General features: G+C 36.6%; 1 protein-coding gene across 4 annotated transcripts in view; it reads left to right on the forward strand.

Annotated features, from left to right (window-relative positions):
• usp24 (ubiquitin specific peptidase 24) overlaps nt 1-20,309 on the forward strand; it is an 80,128-nt gene that overhangs the window by 6,874 nt on the left and 52,945 nt on the right. For all 4 annotated transcript variants that reach the window (XM_079830909.1, XM_079830910.1, XM_079830911.1 and 1 more), the window contains exons 2-12: nt 5,601-5,769; nt 5,857-5,924; nt 6,049-6,192; nt 7,382-7,504; nt 7,900-7,935; nt 8,058-8,123; nt 14,006-14,071; nt 14,700-14,774; nt 16,837-16,995; nt 17,078-17,192; nt 19,170-19,273. In XM_079830909.1, the coding sequence (XP_079687035.1) occupies nt 5,601-5,769; nt 5,857-5,924; nt 6,049-6,192; nt 7,382-7,504; nt 7,900-7,935; nt 8,058-8,123; nt 14,006-14,071; nt 14,700-14,774; nt 16,837-16,995; nt 17,078-17,192; nt 19,170-19,273 (1,125 nt within the window). The remainder of the gene's footprint in view (nt 1-5,600; nt 5,770-5,856; nt 5,925-6,048; nt 6,193-7,381; nt 7,505-7,899; nt 7,936-8,057; nt 8,124-14,005; nt 14,072-14,699; nt 14,775-16,836; nt 16,996-17,077; nt 17,193-19,169; nt 19,274-20,309) is intronic.

The raw sequence follows: 20,309 nt of genomic DNA on the forward strand, positions 1-20,309 counted from the left end.
GCGCAGATTATGATATAACATAAATAAATACTTTACTTTACTTTCAAATTTAAAACCATAAAATAAGCATATACATTTACAAAAAACAGTATGTATCTAAAAAATATAATCAAAACATTGTCTATTAGTTTACATATACCTGTATATTTAATTAACTCTGAACAGATTTGCACTTTTCATTCAATATGAAAATACATTTTGATTTGGTTAACTATGTATAAATGTATTTTTAATCAATGGTCTTTGTAGCAGTCTCATCTTGTGCGCTTTCTTTCCAATGCGCAGCTGCGAAGTAAACATTCCTGAGGGAATATAAAAAAAATGACAGCCCTCAGCTGCTTCTCAACACTTTTAATTTCTGCGAATGTAACAGTTTTTGCCATAACCATTCATAAATACATTTTTAGTTTGTATAATAACTAGGAATATTCAAATGCATATGTAAAATCCTCCATCGCAGAGCTGTTTAAAAACTCTCTCCAACGGGGCTCTGCTCCATCGTTAGTTCAGACTGGTGATGTGACGCGCAATGACAGTTGGGTGATTTTCACTCTCTTCTTCCTGTGAAGTGATGTATTGATGTTCCCTTCTTCCCTACGCCATTCGCAGTACCCTTCAAACTGAACTTGTTCACTCCCTTTGGATTGGAATCTCACTTAAGATGGCGAAGTACCCTTTGAAGTCCACTTCGCAGTCCACTTGCGGTCTAATGTAACGCACCTTAACTCTTTCCCCACCATTAACAAGTTTCACAAAAATGCGATTTTCTCAGCTTTTTGCTCAAAAAGGTGATTTTTAAAAAAAAATATGAAACCACATTACCCACATTATTTTCTTCTAATATTATCCAGTAATTGCAACTAAAAAGGAACACCTTTTTATCTTTTGGCATAATCATAATATGAAACCGTGTTAGTAGGTTAACATACAACAAATACCACTTCCCTGCTATTCTTTGAAATTTTGGTTTCTCAATTTTAAAGTCACATGACATAGGTTATGTTTTCACACTCAACAGTTCCTGAGGCGACTGTCGTTTGAAATCAGCAGCCACAACTGTAAATGACGACATGTAGGTGACAAGCCAGGTGTCAGTAGCTACCTTCTCCTGTCATAATTGAAATAACATAGGTCACAAGAGAGTTTTAATATGTACTATAAATATATGCAAATTAATTTTAGGTGGGTTGTAATTAGCATATTTTCCTCCTCAGAACAGTTTTCAAATATTCAGATAGGAATAGAGATTTTCCAGTCTTCTGATCATATATAGCGGTCTTTATATTTTTAATAAACACATTTATTTGATCAGAATGTTAAAATAGGTCAGAGCTCAACTTCCGTGGTCTCTATTTCTGTCTCTTTCTGAGATCCTCACAGTGCAGGTGGTGGTTGCCTCCACCAGAGAACAGAATAAGTAATTTGTTCCTGTTGCCTCTCTTCTGCTTTCCCAGCGCTGCCTCTTCCTCTCACATTGCTCAGCGCTTCTTATTTCTCCTGAACACAGAAGCTGTCAGACTCCGTCAACAGAAACGCACAGATCTTTAACAAATCAATCGCTCCTCTACAGCCGTTTAATGTTTCTGATTGTAATGAGATCTCATAACAACTGCTGTAAATTCGAACCTCAACGACATTAATAACGTGAGGTTGTGGCACTTTTCACTAATAGGGTGCACATTAGAATGTGAATCAGTAAAAAAGTTTTGGGTAAGTTTCATTAAAAAAGCAACATGTTGAGCAAAAAGCTGAGAAAAACGAAGATTCCGAACGATGATCAAAACATAGATGGAGTAGATCGAGTCCATCCACACCTCTAATGCTTGCACAGTCCTATAGCTCGTTCTGGGTTGACATTTCATTCAATAACATTAGGCAGTTTTGAGTTATATTCATTCTGTTCAATGTTAATGATCGCGTTATTTTACATATGCATATTATTACATGTATCACTTGTTTCTGCGTCATCTTCACATGTGTTTTTAACAGTACTCTTTCAGAAGATGTACAATTGCACCCCTACCATATAACAGTGAAAACACGGAAAGCTGGACATTTCTGTCAATGGCTGGGAAAGAGTTAATTATCCTTTATTTTTTTTATTTTCTTTAACCCTGTTACTAAAATTTGGGACGTGTTTAATCGCTGTATAAGACCTTGATTTGTTCATAATATGTATGGTATTTGTAACCTTCAAGGAGTAAGTATAAAATTCACAACACAATTTAATTTAAAATGCATATACAATATGTAAAATGAAAAAGTGAAAAGTGCATTATAATGGGTTAAATAAAAAATATTTAATACACAAGATTTGGGATGCAATTATGGGCGTTCAAAATATTTAGAAATGTGTGGGGTAGGATGTGTTAAAAGTACCGGTACTTCTGAAATTTTGAAAATGTGACGATACCAGCATTTCTGTAGTACTTTGCTGCATGTCTCCTTGTGAGAGAATGTTTCATTTACTACACACACACACTGAATCATGCGTGGTACTCTGCATCTGCCGCCTCACTGAATGTGGACACGAATGCAGGAATTTTATTTCCAGTGCTGCTTTGAGTCCCTTCATGAGCGATTTTACCATTTCATTTGAAAAAAACATCATATCCTACGTCAAACACCCACAGAAACTCAAAGATCTTCACGGCAATCCTAGCCTGACAAGCCAGACCCACATCAAGATGTTTGGTCGGGAAACTCACCATTGACAGGGCTCAATCCGAGGGGCGGGATAAATGGTTGTCTTTCAAATTCCCTCTGCATGCAATTGGATAGCGCCATGAGCGCCACCACCAACCAGAGCAAAGAATAAGGTGAAGCCGAGCTAACTTTAGTTGATTGACTTTCGCCGTATCCGGTAGGCAAAACTTCGAACATATCTTCTTTTCTTAAGAATGTCTTCAGTGCCGTTATTTTCTCAAAGAAAAGCTTAACTCCAAGTCTTCCAGAGTCGCGGCCAAAGCCAATTCAAAAGACCACTGTTCGTCAGCTTCTTTGTTTACAAGTAGCACGCAGAACCTTCGCAACTCTGCCGTGGCGTGCCGTCATTATGTTAAGCCCGCCCACCGACTCTACACATGCTGTGATTAGACTGACCAGAGTTTGGTTTTTCCAGCTATCAGGTCGCGACAAAATAAATGTTCTGCCGTTAGGGTGCGTCTAGATTTCTAGGCTACGGCAACCCATCATAATTAGCTAATTAGTAACCGCTGAAGTAACAGCTGAAGAAAATGAAATGGTCATCTAGGCCTCGTCCACAAGAAGCCAGAGCTTTCCCTATCCAATCTTTTTTTTTTCTTTCTCGTTTCAAGAAATATCTGCGTACACACGAGAGCACTGAAACCGACTCAAAACGATGTAGTATACGTGCCAGGCCAGTATGTGGCGCTGTAATTCTCCCACAGAAATACACAAAAAATGGAGAAGAAGAGTTGTGGCTAGAAGGGGTACAGCAATGGTAGGAAGTGAGGCAAAATCTCACAATAAAATAACAATAAATACATTTGCTACTTACTTTCATGCTCCCTAAATGCCGGATCCGTGTGGTTGAAACTCTGATATGGTACAACATTTTCACGTATACAGCTAAATGCGTCTCCGTGTGGACGGGGCCTTAAATTGACTGCTTTTTTTGTGATTATAAAGGGACCACTCTTTGTGTGCCTTATTTTTTTTTTTTGCCAATATATATAATCAAAATATAAACCAAAGGCCATACATTTTGTGAGTGACATCCACTAAATTCATGTATTTAAGCGATTATTATTATTATTTTTTAATTTCCACACACTTATTTGATTTGGTGGACCAGCCCTCAATCTGAATGGGTCAGTACAACCCTGGCCCTTTTGTAGCCTCACCACTGCCTTAAACATTGACCCCCCCCCCCCCCCCCCCAGGCAAATACGGAAATAATTTTATTTCTGCAGGTCTTAAAAAGCCTTAAATTTGATTTTAAAGCCCTGTAGATACCCTGTGAAACATCTTTCACAGTCGCTGCTCTCAGTAGGAGCTCAGTGTTAAACCTGCTTTATAATGGCTTTTTAATAAGTAAATAATAACAGCTGAAGTTCAGTCATGTCAGAAGAAGCTTAATTTAACCCTTGAACTCAGAACCTGCCCACAGGGAGGCTTTCACTCCTAATCCCAGGTCTAAATCAGATCATGGTTTTCCCTCTCAGAGTTAAAAAATCACAGATTTCCCGTTCTTGGGAATGCCACAGACAACTGACATTCCCCTGAGGAACAAATAGAGAGAAGGTGACTTTCACTCTGTGCTGCTGCGCTCAGTCTTTCCAGACCTGATTGCACATTCACTTATTCCACTCACTCAAGGGCAAACATATGTCTTGTATACTAATATTCCCCTGGCAGAACCGTTTCCTGTTCGCAGAGTCCGTGACCCATAATGCAGTAATCTACTGCATCACATATGCTGAAAATCATCAAACACCCATTGAAATATTTGGCTATTAAAGTTGCGATATAATTGCAGTGAAAATTGAACACAAATAGCCTCAGAAATCAATCGCCAAGCTAATCTCTTTTTGCACTCAACAACAACAATCTGTGCTAGTTTCTTGGGCAACCATGTTCCAGATTGCAACGTTAATTATACATGTGAAACAGATGACGTAGATAATAAATTAAATTCATTTAAAATGAGATATGTGGTAGTCGCACAGCATTGAAGGACATCTGTCAGTCTCACACTTTCTTAAAATGAAGAGAAAGAGACTGAAATAATAAATATCAGATCAATTAATCTGGCTAATATGTTTGTTAGCCCTTTTTAATATTTCTGAAGTATTGTCTAAAAATATCAACAATTTGGGGTATTTATAATGTTTTGTGTTGCTGCTTGAATTTGATTGTATTATGCAGGCCTATAGAGTTGGCCAGCATACTTGTCATTGAAAAGTGTGTCTTGATTAACACATAATTAAGTGTCGTTGTGACCTTTTGAAATAACTAAAATCATTCTGCAAAGTGATATGGAACTGTAATGCGGTCAAAACCTGCCTGGATCTACTTTAGTCGTGCGTTTCCCTGAAGATACACACCTTAAAACGTCCGGCAAAGGGATAGTTCACCCAAAAATGAAAATTCTGTCAATCATTTACTCACCCTCAAGTTGTTCCAAACCTGTAGAAATGTCTTTATTATGTTGAACACAAAAGAAGACATTTTGAAGAATGTAACCAAGCAGATCCAAGCAACCATTGACTTCCATAGTAGGGAAAAAATATGGTAGTCAATGGTTGCTTGGATCTGCTTGGTTACAAACATTCTTCAAAATATCTTCTTTTGTTTCCAGCTTGTGGAAAACTCATACAGGGTGAGTAAATGATGACAGAATTTTCATTTTTGGGTGAACTATCCCTTCAACCAATCAGATTCAAGCATTCAACAACCCCACGTTGTGGTTCAGTATGTAGTGCACAAACTCTTGCACTACAAATTGGTATTGCTGGATTGGATCTCTCTCCAATAGTTTCTTGTTCTCGACGTGTCCTGTTAAAAAAAGCATTAAAAGGCTGTAAATAAATGAAATATAGAATATATGAAAAAATTTCTCTTTCTCTCTCTTATAGAGGAGTAATGATGAGAACGGGAACTGTTCTGGGAACAGTATGGAGTTCCCCACCACTAATCTGTATGAGCTGGAGAGTAGAGTGTTCACTGATCACTGGTCCATCCCATACAAGAGAGAGGAATCACTCGGCAAGTGCCTCATCGCCTCCTCCTGCCTGGCCAGACTGGGTAAGTTCTTATGGATTTTTTTAATATCTGGTTGTTTGTGTACTCTGGATGAAATGTCACATCTGAAATCATGATTCCTCTCTCCAGGCCTGGCTGATGCAGATGAGAACTGTAAGAGGTTCATTGACCGCTGCATGCCTGAGGCCTTCAAAAAGGTTTGTGTGTTTGGATAAGCAGGCATATAAACGCACAAGCTCTTCCAGGTGTTTGTTAGAGAGTGTTATAAATAACGAGATGTGACGATGAGATGAATAATTCAGATGTTAAATGGTGTTGTAGTTGCTGACGTCCAGTGCGGTGCACAAATGGGGAACTGAGATTCATGAGGGCATCTATAACATGCTGATGCTGCTGGTGGATCTGGTCGCGGAGAGAGTCAAACAGGATCCCATACCCATTGGCCTCATGGGAGTTCTTACTATGGTACGCATACCCTTTTGAGTTTACGTTCTAGCAACTATGGTTAGCTTCTGCTAGGACTACGACTGCATTATATATATATATATATATATATATATATATATATATATATATATATATATATATATATATATATATATATATATATATATATATATATATATATATATATATATATATATATATATATATATATATATATATATATATATATATATATATATATATATATATATATATATATATATATATATATATATATATATATATATATATATATATAAATAATGTATTATATTAATATGTATTACTGTAAATTGTAAATAAATATACATATTAAAGCATAACATTTTAATGATATGTATTATACATTGCATAATAAATACATTACTTGTTAAATTGGTTCATATAAATGAATGTTTATATATATATATATATATATATATATATATATATATATATATATATTATTAGTGCTGTCAGTTGATTAAAAAAATTAACTAATTAATCACACATTTTTTTTCCTGTATTTAATCATGATTAACACAATTAAAAATCTGCATTTTTAATATTTTTATATTGTAATAATTTCACAGTTACTCTACAAATGAATGTAGAAACAACTTAAATACTGTATATTTGGCATCTTTTTATGAAGGCTAGTATCACTGATACTACGACTGCTACTGATATAATTTCCAGGAGACGTGTGTTTCACGTTCTTTAAGCCGTTATGTTTACAACAGTAACAATGAGCTTCAATGACACAATGAGGATCAACTAAAGCTTTTCAACATTTTGAGAAGTTCACGGCACCATTGTTGCAGTAAACTTGCACAACGTTCGTTAATATTCATTATTTATTAGATGCACTTCGGTCTGTTATCGTAGGGATGTCGACTTCACATTTTCACGCCCCTAAACATGATGCGGAACAAAACAATCCGTGATTGGTTAATGTCAGCCTTCAGTCTGAATTTAAAAAATGGGTGACCTTTAACACATCTCTGTCTGCACTATGTCTGAGTATATCTAGGAAACTACAGGATTTCTTAGTTTGAAAGATTAAAACTAGTGCAATGACGTATTGGTCCGTGTTTTGTTATTTCATATCACCAGCAAGTATATGGATAGCCCTACGTCAGACTATCTTTGGGTTAACTTTTTTTCCCCGGTGTTGTTTTACTGACAGGCTTTTAACCCCGATAATGAGTATCACTTTAAGAATCGGATGAAGGCCTGTCAGAGGAACTGGGCCGAAGTGTTTGGAGAGGACAGCATGTTCGCTGTTTCTCCCAGCTCCAGCTATCAGAAGGTACTGCAAATGTTCACGTATGGGTGTGTGCGTGTGCTTTTGGCTTGACGGTTGACATGAAAGTCCTAGTTAATGGACAGAAAAACTGGTTTTGTAGATGAACGTGTGTTGTTAGGAAAAAAGTGGCACAGTGGGTTTTTTTCTTTCTTCAGAAATACCTTTTGCACATGTGCAAGTTTATGATTAAGAAATTGTACTTTCATGATGCCAATGACTGTTGTTTTATTCCTGCAAGTAAGAAGCCTGTTAATTGCTATGCAAAAAAGAGTAATTTTCTAATTATATTCTCTAAGATAAAATGATATAATTAGCAAAGAAACATACTCGCATAAGTGAAGTAAATACTACATTTTTTCAAGAAATTTAACTCATATTCTGTGTTCTGATTGGACTAGGAGCCTCACGGCTGGCTGGTGGACTTAGTGAATCGGGTAAGAGCTTCAGTCTTCAGTCACTGATGGAAGGAATCATATTATATTACCTCGCATTAGACGTCAGAAAAATCTATGGGGTATTTGATACCTCTGAGTATGACTCTTTCTTATATCTGCAGTTTGGAGAGATGGGAGGCTTCACAGCAATTCAGTGCAAGCTCAACCAAGAAGAATTAGAGATTGGGGTAAGACCGTGCACTATAATTATTTACCTCAAATGCCCAAGGTCAATAATAATGGGACAATTGTTGGTATTATTATAATAATTATCCTTTGTGAACTGACTTTCTCAATTGCACATAGGTAGAATCACTGCTTCCGGTAGAATCACAACACAATCATAAACTAATGTCTGAGTCCTCTCACCAGTGTTACTGCAGCGATCCAGCTGCTCTAATTCTAAACAACGACACCCTTACCTCAGATTTCATGATTTCCTGACACAAAAAGAATTTAGGAAAGCATGGGTGAGACTGATACAGCGGGATGAAGGTCTTTCTTCTAAAATAATACACGGGAGTACGTTCGTGTATAGTAGACCTATGCAGTTTACATCTCATATCTTCAACCTGCTGACGTTTTCCTATAAATATATTTAATTATACACAATATTAAATTAATATATTTCGAAGTGTATCCAAATGTGCATTCTAAATAATAAAGTCCAGGGCTCGTCTTCTCATTAACAGTTATTTTTTCTCTTACTGATCATATTTTATACCTGTTGAATTTACATTTTTAAATGAATTCGACTGATAAACAACCTTTTGAAAATGAACCATGGTTTTATTATAGTAAAAATGTAGTAACCATGTTTTTTTTGTGGATTGATTAAGATTTGATGGTTACCATGTTAAACATATTTTATATTAAACATATAAAAATACCATGGTTAAACTATGGTTAGTGTAGCAAAACCATGGTTGATTTTGTGGTTACCAGGGTTTAAAGGTGCACTGTGTAAATTTTAGCGGCATCTAGTGTTGAGGTTGCGACCGAGAATTGCAACCGCCCACTGCTCACCCCTCCCATTCGAAGTACATATTGAAGCAATCGTGGCCGACACATGACAAAGATGACGTTGTCTGAGACGGCAGAGAGTAGCTAGTGCTCTGTAGAGAAGTTTGTCCGTTTGGGGCTACTGTAGAAGCGCGGCAACGCGAAATGGTGACTTCACTGTAAGGGGACCCGCGGTGTATGTAGATAGAAATGGCTCATTCTAAGGTAATAAAAACATAACATTTAATTATGTAAGGTCTCTATACACCACTGAAAACATAGTTATGTATATTATAATGCATTTCTGTTCTGTTCATAAACACTACACACTGCACCTTAAACTACAATAACCATGTTTTTTTGTTTTATTTTTGGTAAAACTATGGTTAATTTTTTTAAGAGCCGTATATAATTTATGAAATATAACTGCCTTAAAGAAATGTAACAATGCTAAAACATTGAATTAATCTTAAACAGTAACGCATAACAGCGTGACTGCATTTAATATAATTTTTTAAATAAGAATTATGGCATACATTTGTGAATTACATACATGGAAATGATTGTCAATGAAAATTGACAGAATAATTACTTATATTTAATAAAAATAAATATGTTTATTTTGATTGGCGTGGTCACTATTTAGACGAGCACTGACACCGTGTGGTTATATAGTCAGTATGTTTATAAGCATCAGCTTATGTTGGATTAAAAACTACAAGTTCCTTTGAGTTTGGAACATCCTGTAACACGGTAATCATCAAAATATCTCTTCTCCTGTCTCCTGTCTCTGTCCGGATTTTGAAATCATCCTGCGGATGCTCATTTTAAGAGCCGTTTAGTCAACTAGGTTTTAACAGCACATTGAAAATATACACAACCGGAAAAATCAATACTGCTTCGACGAGCATTTCCAATAATCAATTCCGACTGATAAAGGTCTATTGATGGTGGCTTATGGCTTGCTTGGCACAAATGAAATTGCATTGACTGTCAGAGCGTTGTCATAACATTCTGCCGGTTTCTTGTTTTACAATGACGAGAATCAAGCAATAGAAATTATTTTGTTGAAACTAATCGGCTCTGATTGGTCGGATGCCCCAGTCTTTTGTGAATGGTCTACCACTTACAACTTACACTTACACGTGTTGGAAACGTCACACACTCCTGACCAAAGTCCCCATGAAATCAAATTTGAAGTTTTTGGGCTTTTATGAATGAATATGTTTGCCGTACAGTCCATAAGCTAGTGTGCTCCAAAACAATGACAAAATTTGCCTGTTAGAGTATAGATATAAGCATTCAATACTTAAAGCCTCTCACTTCCACTCTGCACTTAAGCTTCTCATCAGTTTTTCTGTCCAATCAAATGCTCTCTAGAATCTAAACTGTCCCGCCCCCTACATTATAATTAGATGCTGAAGCTGTGCCTGAAATCTGTCAGCTTGTTCACACATTTACTATTTTTTATATGGTGAATGGCACATGTTGCCCTATATAGGGGATATGGAACGATTCAGACAGTGTAAATATGCTTTCCATCGGGGCGAATGAGGTCTGGTTTCACGTCACATGAACCACTGCAGACCGCGCACACACACAGCCAGCTCCGGCCCAGAGACATGATAGCACAGAGCAGATCAAATGCGCGAGTCAGCGCGGACCACAAAACATATCTGACCCATTTGAATTCTGCACAGAATGGTATATTTTAAAGCGATATGAAGGAGATTAGGAGGAGAAACGGTTAGAGATTAGGAAGAAACTGTGGCTTTACCGAGCTCAGCGGCTCTGGCCGAGTTGTGATATACAAACACAATGCTATTGGCTATTTAAAAAAATGTGAGGAGCTGATCGATATGTCCCACCCTGTCTTCCTGTTTTGCTGGAAATTTTGTCAACACATTGAATGGTGCTGTGCGTTTCAAGGCACAAGGCACATAACCTTATACCACACCTTAAATGTAAAGGAACATTTGTTGCAATTTCACACAGTCTATGAGTTTAGATATCCCAGATATGAACAGGACGTGTTATCTTTGGGTTGAGATTATGTTAGCATATTGGAATGGCAAAGAAATGAATGGCCAATTCATGTGTCATCAGAGCAAGTGAGTGAGGAAGACGTGTCTGGATGAAGAGAGGCAGTATAAGTGAGATGCAGAGAGAGAGAGTTGAACGAGGGCAGATTCTATTATAGCATGTGCGCTAAAGAGCTCAGGATGTTTATCACCATCACGTAGAGCATCCTACACAGCAGACAGTGAGAAAGAGACGAGAGCAGGGGGATGAGAGGGAGAATGAGATGTCACATTCCTATAGGCAGAAAAAAAGATAATTCAGGCCTGTTGTTAAGATATGCACTAACAGAATTGCCTTTAAACGCTATTTCTTATCAAGCCCTCTGAGGTAATGCAGTTGTCTGAAAAACATTAAAAAGTGAGTTAGTGGGATAATGTCAAACACAAACTAATAACGTTTTATATAAAGGATGATATACTGATAGATGGTAGTGATGGGTAGGGTGGTCAACTAGCTGTGGTTTGGTTTATTTTTCATTCGTTTTTCAAACTTTCCTACCATCTGTGTTTGTTTGTTTGTTATTAAAGAAGAACGGCTGAAAAGCTCTAATCTGGTCTGAGACAGCCCGACAGATAGATACTCAGAATGTTTGACAGCTTCATTATTTTTAGCAGAAGAGGTGTCCGCTCCCCCATTTAGTGCAAGTGTGTAAATGCTCCCCCTTGTCTTGGAGCTGTGAAGCTGCCTTGTTTTTGGTTCCGCCCGCTTGTCTTTTGAAGGTGGGCATTAGCATGATCTGGGTGCCAGGGCTGAGAGATAGAGCTGGCGACAGGGAAAAGATGCTTTGATTTGGGATTTGCATGTTAATGGCCTTTACACAGGAACAGGAAGTTTGAGGCGAGCGTAGGGAGGGAAATTCTTTTCAGGGGCACACACAACCTGCTGTGGCACGTATAGGAAACTCCGCTGGTTCATCGCCAGACATGTTTTAATCTCAGACATAAAGGGATGCCCTGCTACAGTAACCATTTAATCCGTAGTGAGGGTAGGAGTCAATTAAAGCCAGAACACAAGAGAAAGACGCTGCCTTTTTCCTCCACTGACTGGACTGATTCATTCACTCTCTCCAATGGATGAGAAGTCATTAGATGAACAGAGGAGTGATTCATCTGTGCTCACTCTCTGTTGGCAAATAGCTCTAAAGAGATGTATGCCAGCAGAGAAATGTTGTATAAATGTTGTATAAAAATCCCTGATTTTGTAGTTATGGCTCAGTATTTAATCAGGTGCCTCTGAGTGACCATGAAAGGGTCAGTTCACCTAAAAATGGAAAACTGGATTTGCTCACCGGCCCATGTCACTCCATGGGCTCTTTTTTTTTAACGATCTGAGCGCATGGCGCAGGTGCTCTTAGGGCGTGTCAGAATCCACTTTTGCTAGTTTAAAGGTCCTGTTCTTCGTGATCCCATTTTTCAAACTTTAGTTAGTGTGTAATGTTGCTGTTAGAGCATATATAATACCTGTAAAATTATAAAGCTCAAAGTTCAATGCCAAGCGAGATGTTTTATTTAACAGAAGTTCCCTTTCAAAGCCTACAGCGAACGGCCGGTTGGGACTACATCTCTGTACATCCTGCTTCAATTACGTCAGTAGAACAGTTTGTCGACTAACCTCCGCCCACAAGAGTACGCGAAAAGGGGGCGTGGTCATGTTGCTCCCGCGTGGATAAGAGGAAGTGTTGCGTTCGGTTGCGTTTGTATAGTTTGTTTGTCGCCATGTCGTCGAGACGCTGTTATTTTCATCCCGGAGTCAAGTCACCTTTGTTTGGCTTTCCCAGGGACGCTGTACTTAGAGATCATTGAGCGCATGCATCCCCGTTATGTTGAGAGGCTTGACCTTTCCGGTAACGTGCGCTCTGCGTGCGCTAAGCTGCTGTCGAATCAGAACTCGTTACGTGTTTCTGAAGGAGGGACTTCATAGAACAGGGAAATCTTTCAAGCCGTTTTGAGGACAGTGAAAACAGCAGTATACAGATAAGTAAATTGTGTGAAAAATACTGTGTTTTTTTACACGCGAAACATGAACACATGTTATATTGCACACTGTAAACACAATCAAAGCTTCAAAAAAAACACGAAAAACGGGACCTTTAAGGACGGATGGTCCAAAAGGGTTGTCCCTTGTCTCTTAATGAGTCATGGGTGTGTTTTGGGCGTAACGTACAATAAACCAATCAGAGTCTCATCTCCAATTCCCTTTAAAAGCCTGTTGCGCTTGCACCATGGCAGATTCGCTATTTACATGGCGGAATTTGCGAGCAAAAAGACTGAACACTTCTCCAGAGAGGAATCCTTTTGTTTTTAATATTTAAAAATGTTTGTGTGCTGCTGCGCGTCCCTGTGTGTGTAATAAGCAGAGTGTATGCGCGTTGTGCACCCGCCTATAGGCGCATATTACTAACACACCCTTTATTAACACAAAAAATACTGCGCCATTGACTTTAGACCAGGTTTTTGTTGGTCAATGGGGCAGTCGTTTTCAGTTGCCTCAAAACACACCTCATTTTCAGACCAGCACACCCATGGGCGAACAGATGTGCGTGAGTGCATTTGCTATTTAAACAATGTGGTGCTGGATGTGAAAATGATGCGTCGAGCTGAAACTAGCAAAAAACACTTGCGTCGCACCTGCCATCGCATTGCGCCGGTTGTATGATAGGGCCCTAAATGTGTATGTTGAAATTGTGAACTGAAAGTGTTTTTCCATACAACCAAAGTTGATCTGCAGAGATTTTGTGTTTATGCCACTGGTGAAAGTGTCGTACAGGTTTGGAAAAGCATGAAGGTGAATAAATGATGACTGAATTTTCTTTTTTTTGTCAAACTATCTCTTTAAGAGTTGTCTCACCTCTTGTTGTCATGTCTTCAGCTTGGAGAAACATTTTGCTTTTAACTGGCGAAGAAATATGTATTTGATGTTTCATTACTGATTTGTTTTTGTGGTAATATTCAGAGTAAAAAATATGTGTTTGTGTGTGTTTCCTCAGTGTGTATCAGCTCTGGTTCAGCCGCTTGGTGTGTGTGCAGAATACCTCAACTCCAGCCTGGTGCAGGTGAGTGTTTCCACGACTGATCTGTTCTCACTTTGTTACATGGATCCATAGAATACTTTATTCTGATTGGTCAGTTAATAGTTTATCTGGGTATTTTCATATCTTGTTACACTAGTTGAAAACTTTTTTTATTTTATTTAGAAAAACTAGTTGTGCTAATAAAGAAAAAAATCTCTGTTGTTTAAATTGTTACTTTGTAAAACATCTTTGGCTGTTTTTTTTTGTTGTAGTTGTTTTTAAGAAGTAACCATTTAAAAAAAAAAAAAGCACTGTCAAGAATGCATCTAATCCAGACTAGATAGATAGATAGATAGATAGATAGATAGATAGATAGATAGATAGATAGATAGATAGATAGATAGATAGATAGATAGATAGATAGATAGATAGATAGATAGATAGATAGATAGATAGATAGATAGATAGATAGATAGATAGATAGATAGATAGATAGATAGATAGATAGATAGATAGAAAGACAGAAATTATGTGGTGTTTTGAAAAATATATTACATCAAAAATAATACATTTGATTGAACATGTTTTAGAGCAATGGTTATTTCAAAATTTCAAAGACACTGTCATGTGACCTTTACCTTAAAGTGGTTGGTGTTGTTGTATTTTGTAGCCCATGCTGGACCCAGTCATCCATAAGATGATAACATACGTGCAGAACCTGGAGGAGAAAGACCTGAAAGACAAGGTGAGGAACCTGCATGCTTTATTCACTGTGTGTGTGGTGTGCAGCAGTGTGAGATTTTCACAGCTTTAACCCCTAGGAGTCTGAGCTGTTTTGGGGCCCTTTAGAAGTTTTGACATGCTCTGACATTTGTGTTTTTTTCAGTTCCTTATAAACATATCAATGGCCAAAGTGTAATTACACTGTATTCAGCACAAACTGGGGTACCAATATATCTGAGCAACATGTATGTACATGCTTGTATTTTTGAGAGAAAAATGTTGATTTTTGAAAAAACTAAAACATTTTTTTAAAATTAAGGCCTCAAAACACAATAGATATGTGTTCACAAGACTTTTGACTAATGAGTGTATTTGCATTAAGTTTTTGCTTCAAACTGATGTGAGAATCATTGAGCCTACTCATTCACATAAAACAATACACTGATTTAACATTTGTAAGACAGTTTTTCTTCACAAAGCCCATATGCGAGGAGGCGTGATATCTAATGAATAATGATGAGATAACAAAATAACACAATAGCCCGCATAATGAGCTGCATAATGAGCTGCATAATGAATGAGCTTCAGGTAGGCCTATGTGACTGAGAGCAGCAGGACAAAGGACATTATATTGTATAAATTAAATAATAAATCATTAAAATTAAGATACAATTTATACAAAACGAAATTCACTTTAAAGAAAGCAATTCACTTTCTACAAAACAAAAAAAAATCACTTTCTACACAACAAAACTCGATATTAACTCAATAAAACAAACCTTGCTATTAAATTAAAAAAATAACATTAGGCTATAATATTTAAACATCAATATGAAGAAAAATACGTTAATACTGGTACTATATTTATAGCATCTGAGCAGACATTTGTGAATAAAAGCTTTATTGCTGTGACAGGCTCTTTTACAATAAACACGTTAGAATCTGTCCAAAACAAGCCACATAAATCTTGTCTAAACAGTCTTGCGTGTATGACATGCTGCAGGATTCATATTTAAACGGTCTTTTTGCGTTTATTTTCACAGATGCTAACTGAATAAACTTAACAGAATAAAGCCTACTTTACAATCAGTCCTTGCTTTAAGAAATTAACAGCTTTTCATGAGGTTTCTTCATGAGCTTTTCTTCTCAACGCGTGTCAAAACGATGTAGCTGAAGTAGGCTATATCAGTACTTGATGTGTTTGTATGAGTTGATGTGTGGGCGTCGACTCTGGATCACCTCAGTATTTGAATCTCAATAGAGCGCGTGCTGCGTGGGCATGGTCGCATTAGCGCATAATGAACTGGCTCGCGAAAACTGACATCTATCATTTTTCAACCAGATTACATAAACACAGCATATTTGTTTTCGATTTGGTTTACATTGTTTAAAACCTGACATTTCAGCGTTTCTTTAGACATATGTGTCATGTTTTTGAGACAAGTATTCACTAGGCTTGAGGTCATTTTCTGAAGACTATCTGTCTTTGAGAGAGAGGCTGCAGATCGTGCATCATGTTTGTTTTCTTTATTTTGCAAAAATCAAAACATTTAGTTTTTATTGTGACTGTACACAAAAAAAAATAGAAACTTAACAGATTATAATGATGTATAAGACTTGCCTGAATGATAAAAAAACGACAGTTGAGTCTCTTTGGCACTGATAAGAAAAAAAGAGATCCGATCGTGCCAGTGCAACTGCCGACTCGAGAGGGTTAAAGCTGAAAATGTTGTATTTTGTTTTAATGTTAAATATATTTTATGGGTTGTTCTCTCCAACCCCCCTCTAAATTTAACTGTTGTGGCTCAGTTACACTATCAAAATAGTTAGTAACACAGTAGCATTGACCTGACCAATGGTGCGAGTTTGGGGTGGGACTATCTGCTTTACTGACCAATGACAAATGGGCAAGTGCTTGGGAAACCTGTTTGAAAACAATTGTGTTGTTGTGAATAAAGATTGTAAAAAATGTGATGTTGCTCATTGAACTGTTTTGTTGAACTGGCCGTTTAAAATTCCAGTAATGGTCTTTGACTCTCCCTTGTTTCTTCTCTCTTTTTATATACGTCTCTTTCTCTCTAAAGCGTTTGGTGAGTATTCCAGAGCTCTTGTCGGCTATCAAGCTGCTCTGCATGCGTTTCCAGCGGGAGCTGGTGAACGTCGTGGATGACCTTCGGCTGGACATCCTCCTCCGAATGCTCAAGACGCCCCACTTCAGTGCCAAGATGAACTCCCTCAAAGAGGTTCAAATTCCTTTCTACATATTAGTGCTTAAAGTTCACGCCTGAGTTCTTCCCTTGTGTTGATGGCTCTTTGCTCTAATAGGTCACGAAACTCATTGAGGAAAGCACAGTATCCAAGACTGTGAAGAACGCCATTGACACAGACCGACTTCTGGATTGGCTTGTAGAAAACTCAGTCCTGTCAATAGCTTTAGAAGGTAAGGAGTTCCCTGATCCAGTTTAACATATTAACAATTAATCTCATATCAAATCCATATCGGGCCTGTTAATCTTCTCCGGTTTCATCATGTTTTACCACACAGGGGAAATAATAAAGAAAACAGTTTTGTGATAAAATGTAGTCAGGGTCATTATCTAAAAATAAACCCATAAATAATTGTTATTGTAAATAAAATTAACGTTTACTGAAATAAAATATTAAAAAAGCTTATTTTGTTGAAGTACTAGAATAACCTAAACCAATAAATAAAAAGTAATAATGGTAATATAGACTTATTTAAAAAAGCAAACACTAATTTCAAAATTAAAGTGAAAATAAAAAATCGAATTAAAAATATTACAAAAAACTTAATCAATTGGTATTTTAATGATACTTAAAGAACCCTGAGTTGAGTCTACAATGTAGACATTATTTATAATTCCAAGCTTCCCACATTTATATATTTATGCTTATTTGATATTCAGTCATTTTGCAGGGATGTAGTCTCTTATTTAATATGCAAAGAGGTTAGCCAATCACACAGAGGACATTAACATATTCATGTCTTAAGCCTGTTTAAAAAGTGTCAAAGAGAAGGTAAAAAAACTACTACTGTATATAAAGCTACAAAAGCATAGAATACAGTCCCTCAAATATGGCTCTATGACGTGCCTTGTGTATGTGGACGGGACGCTCCCACTGAGCGAATCCTCTGTGTTAAATTGTTCAGAAGCCAGAATCTCAAACTGTTGCTTTGTGTCTGAAGTCTTTTCACCTCACCCACTCATTTGTGTCATCTCTTTATTCAATTGTCTTTATTTAACACCACCTCATTGTCTTTTCTCTCTTTGTTCTGTTTGCATATCTCATGGCACTTTCTTTTTTATCCCCTCACTTTCTCTTTTGCTCGTCTCTTTCACTTTAATGCCTTTTATTTGGTTTAACTTTCTCTTTGCGTTCTTCCTTTTATTTTCTCTTTTTCTTTACTTTCATTTTTCTATACCTCTTTGACAACTTTCTCTTTCACTTGTGCTCTCTCTCTTATTCTCTTTCTCTTATTGTTCTAAATGTCCTCAGTATGTTTATTTTTTGTGGAATGACGGAAACCATCTGTTTTTTGTTTAAATGTATAAGGAATTTATGATGTTTTTTATGTATTTAATTTTCATAAGGATTTTGTTTGTTTTTTTTTCCTTTTCAAAGCTTTTGTGCGGTCCTCAGGTTGCTCTTTAAAAAAAAAACAAGCTAAACGCAATTTATAAAAAACTGATTGTAAAGTTGAGGATAAAAAGGGAAGTTTTTGTCTGAGATTAAAAGCAAAAATATGTTTTTTTTTATTATTATTTACAGATAAATAACTTTTAAGAGGTTGTTACATTTGTGGGGTTCTAATGGTGCTAATTTAAGTTTTTTTTTGAGTGCAATGTAAAACATTTAAACATTTATTTTAAGTTTAATATGGAAGTAAAATAATGCCAAATGTTTTTGAAACAAAAAAGCTTGTTGAATTGCACTACTTAAAAAAATATGCATTGCAATGCTTGCATTTTAATGCATTGTAAAAAAAATTTGTCTGAAATTCAATCATATTTAAGATGTAAATATATCAATTCAAAAAAATTCACACACATTTTCATTAAAAATTCAATAATCCATATTAACCTCTCAGATTTCACTTCCAAAATATTTATTCTGTTTAAAAATACAACCGATAATATTCGACAGACAATTTTCGGTCCATTTTATTTCACTTTTCAAATTCATAATTACCGAGCATAATCTCCATCTGCTGTTAGTCAACCTCACCAGCAGGTGGTGCAAGCGGCTGTTGACAAAGACCAGAGCAATGCGTCATTCATTCATTAAATGGATTTGCAGAAATGGAGCAAGCGATACGTATTTGTGATGATTTTTGAAGTCTTAAGAATTAATAAAATGAGTAAAATATTTTTCTCTCTCTCTCTGTGTGCTGTAGGAAACATTGACCAGGCCCAGTACTGTGACAGAATAAAGGGAATCATTGAGCTCTTGGGCAGTAAACTCTCATTAGATGAACTCTCCAAAATATGGAAAATACAGGTAAGCTTTTATAGATATTCATCTACTCTGTGCTCCATCAAAGCTGCATGAACTGAAATGAATCGAGAGCATTTCAATTGGTGTCCATCTGCATTTCCATTGTTCTCTGGATGGAAATTAAGCTGTGAACAATCTTGAGATTTATTCATAACACAAGGACTTCATCATTTAGTTTAACTTGATGTACTAAGGGCAGTTACTAATACTCTTACATGTTTATTTCTTAGAAATGCACGTGACTGTAAAGTACTGAGCTTGAGATGAGATGCAGATAAAATTAACTTTATTAACAACAGTAACATGCAAAAAAATTTTTTGAAAAAAAAGGGAAACATTTAAACATTCTACTCTTATTAGATGTACCATGCATAAATGTTCTTATACAGTATCATACTGAACTGACTGACAGCTTCAGTGAATATAAAAGGAGCGCTTTTGCCCTGAATAATATAAAAATATTAGACTATTTCTGGCACAATACCATGGTTACAGATAGCGTTACTACATTAAATCCTTGGTGGATGTTGGTGATTAGTGGACTGAAAAGCCTTCTATATCTTGTTTGTTCATGGCAGAATGTTACTCCTGGTTTCCACGTCAGCACTTTGTTCTGATATCTATGATTTATAACAAAATTCCATTCTGCTTCTCACTTGATATTGCACCGTTGTTATTAATACTGCAGCAAATTCAATCACTTTCTCACTGGATCTCTCAGATCCAAAAAGTACTCAAAAACAGTATTCGCTGGGCAGCTCAAATGAGAGGCATTGTTTCGTCCTGCTTTCATGTAGTTTGCTGCTTGATGTTTCTCATTAGCAAGAGAAATGACTGGTCTTATCATGGTGGTGGCACGAGTGCAACTTTTTAAAATTTACTAGTACATCAATGATACTAAGGGGCCGTTTACACAACACAAAAATATGATGGACAACAGCTCCCAAAATGGCGTTATGGTGTAAATGAAGGGTCAAAATGTATTTAAAGTTTTCTGTTTTTAGTTGAAAATGGTGTCATGTAAACGGACCCAAAAATA

Source organism: Gobio gobio (genome assembly GCF_949357685.1).
Source record: "Gobio gobio genome assembly, chromosome: 12".
NCBI classification, from domain to species: Eukaryota; Metazoa; Chordata; class Actinopteri; order Cypriniformes; family Gobionidae; genus Gobio; species Gobio gobio.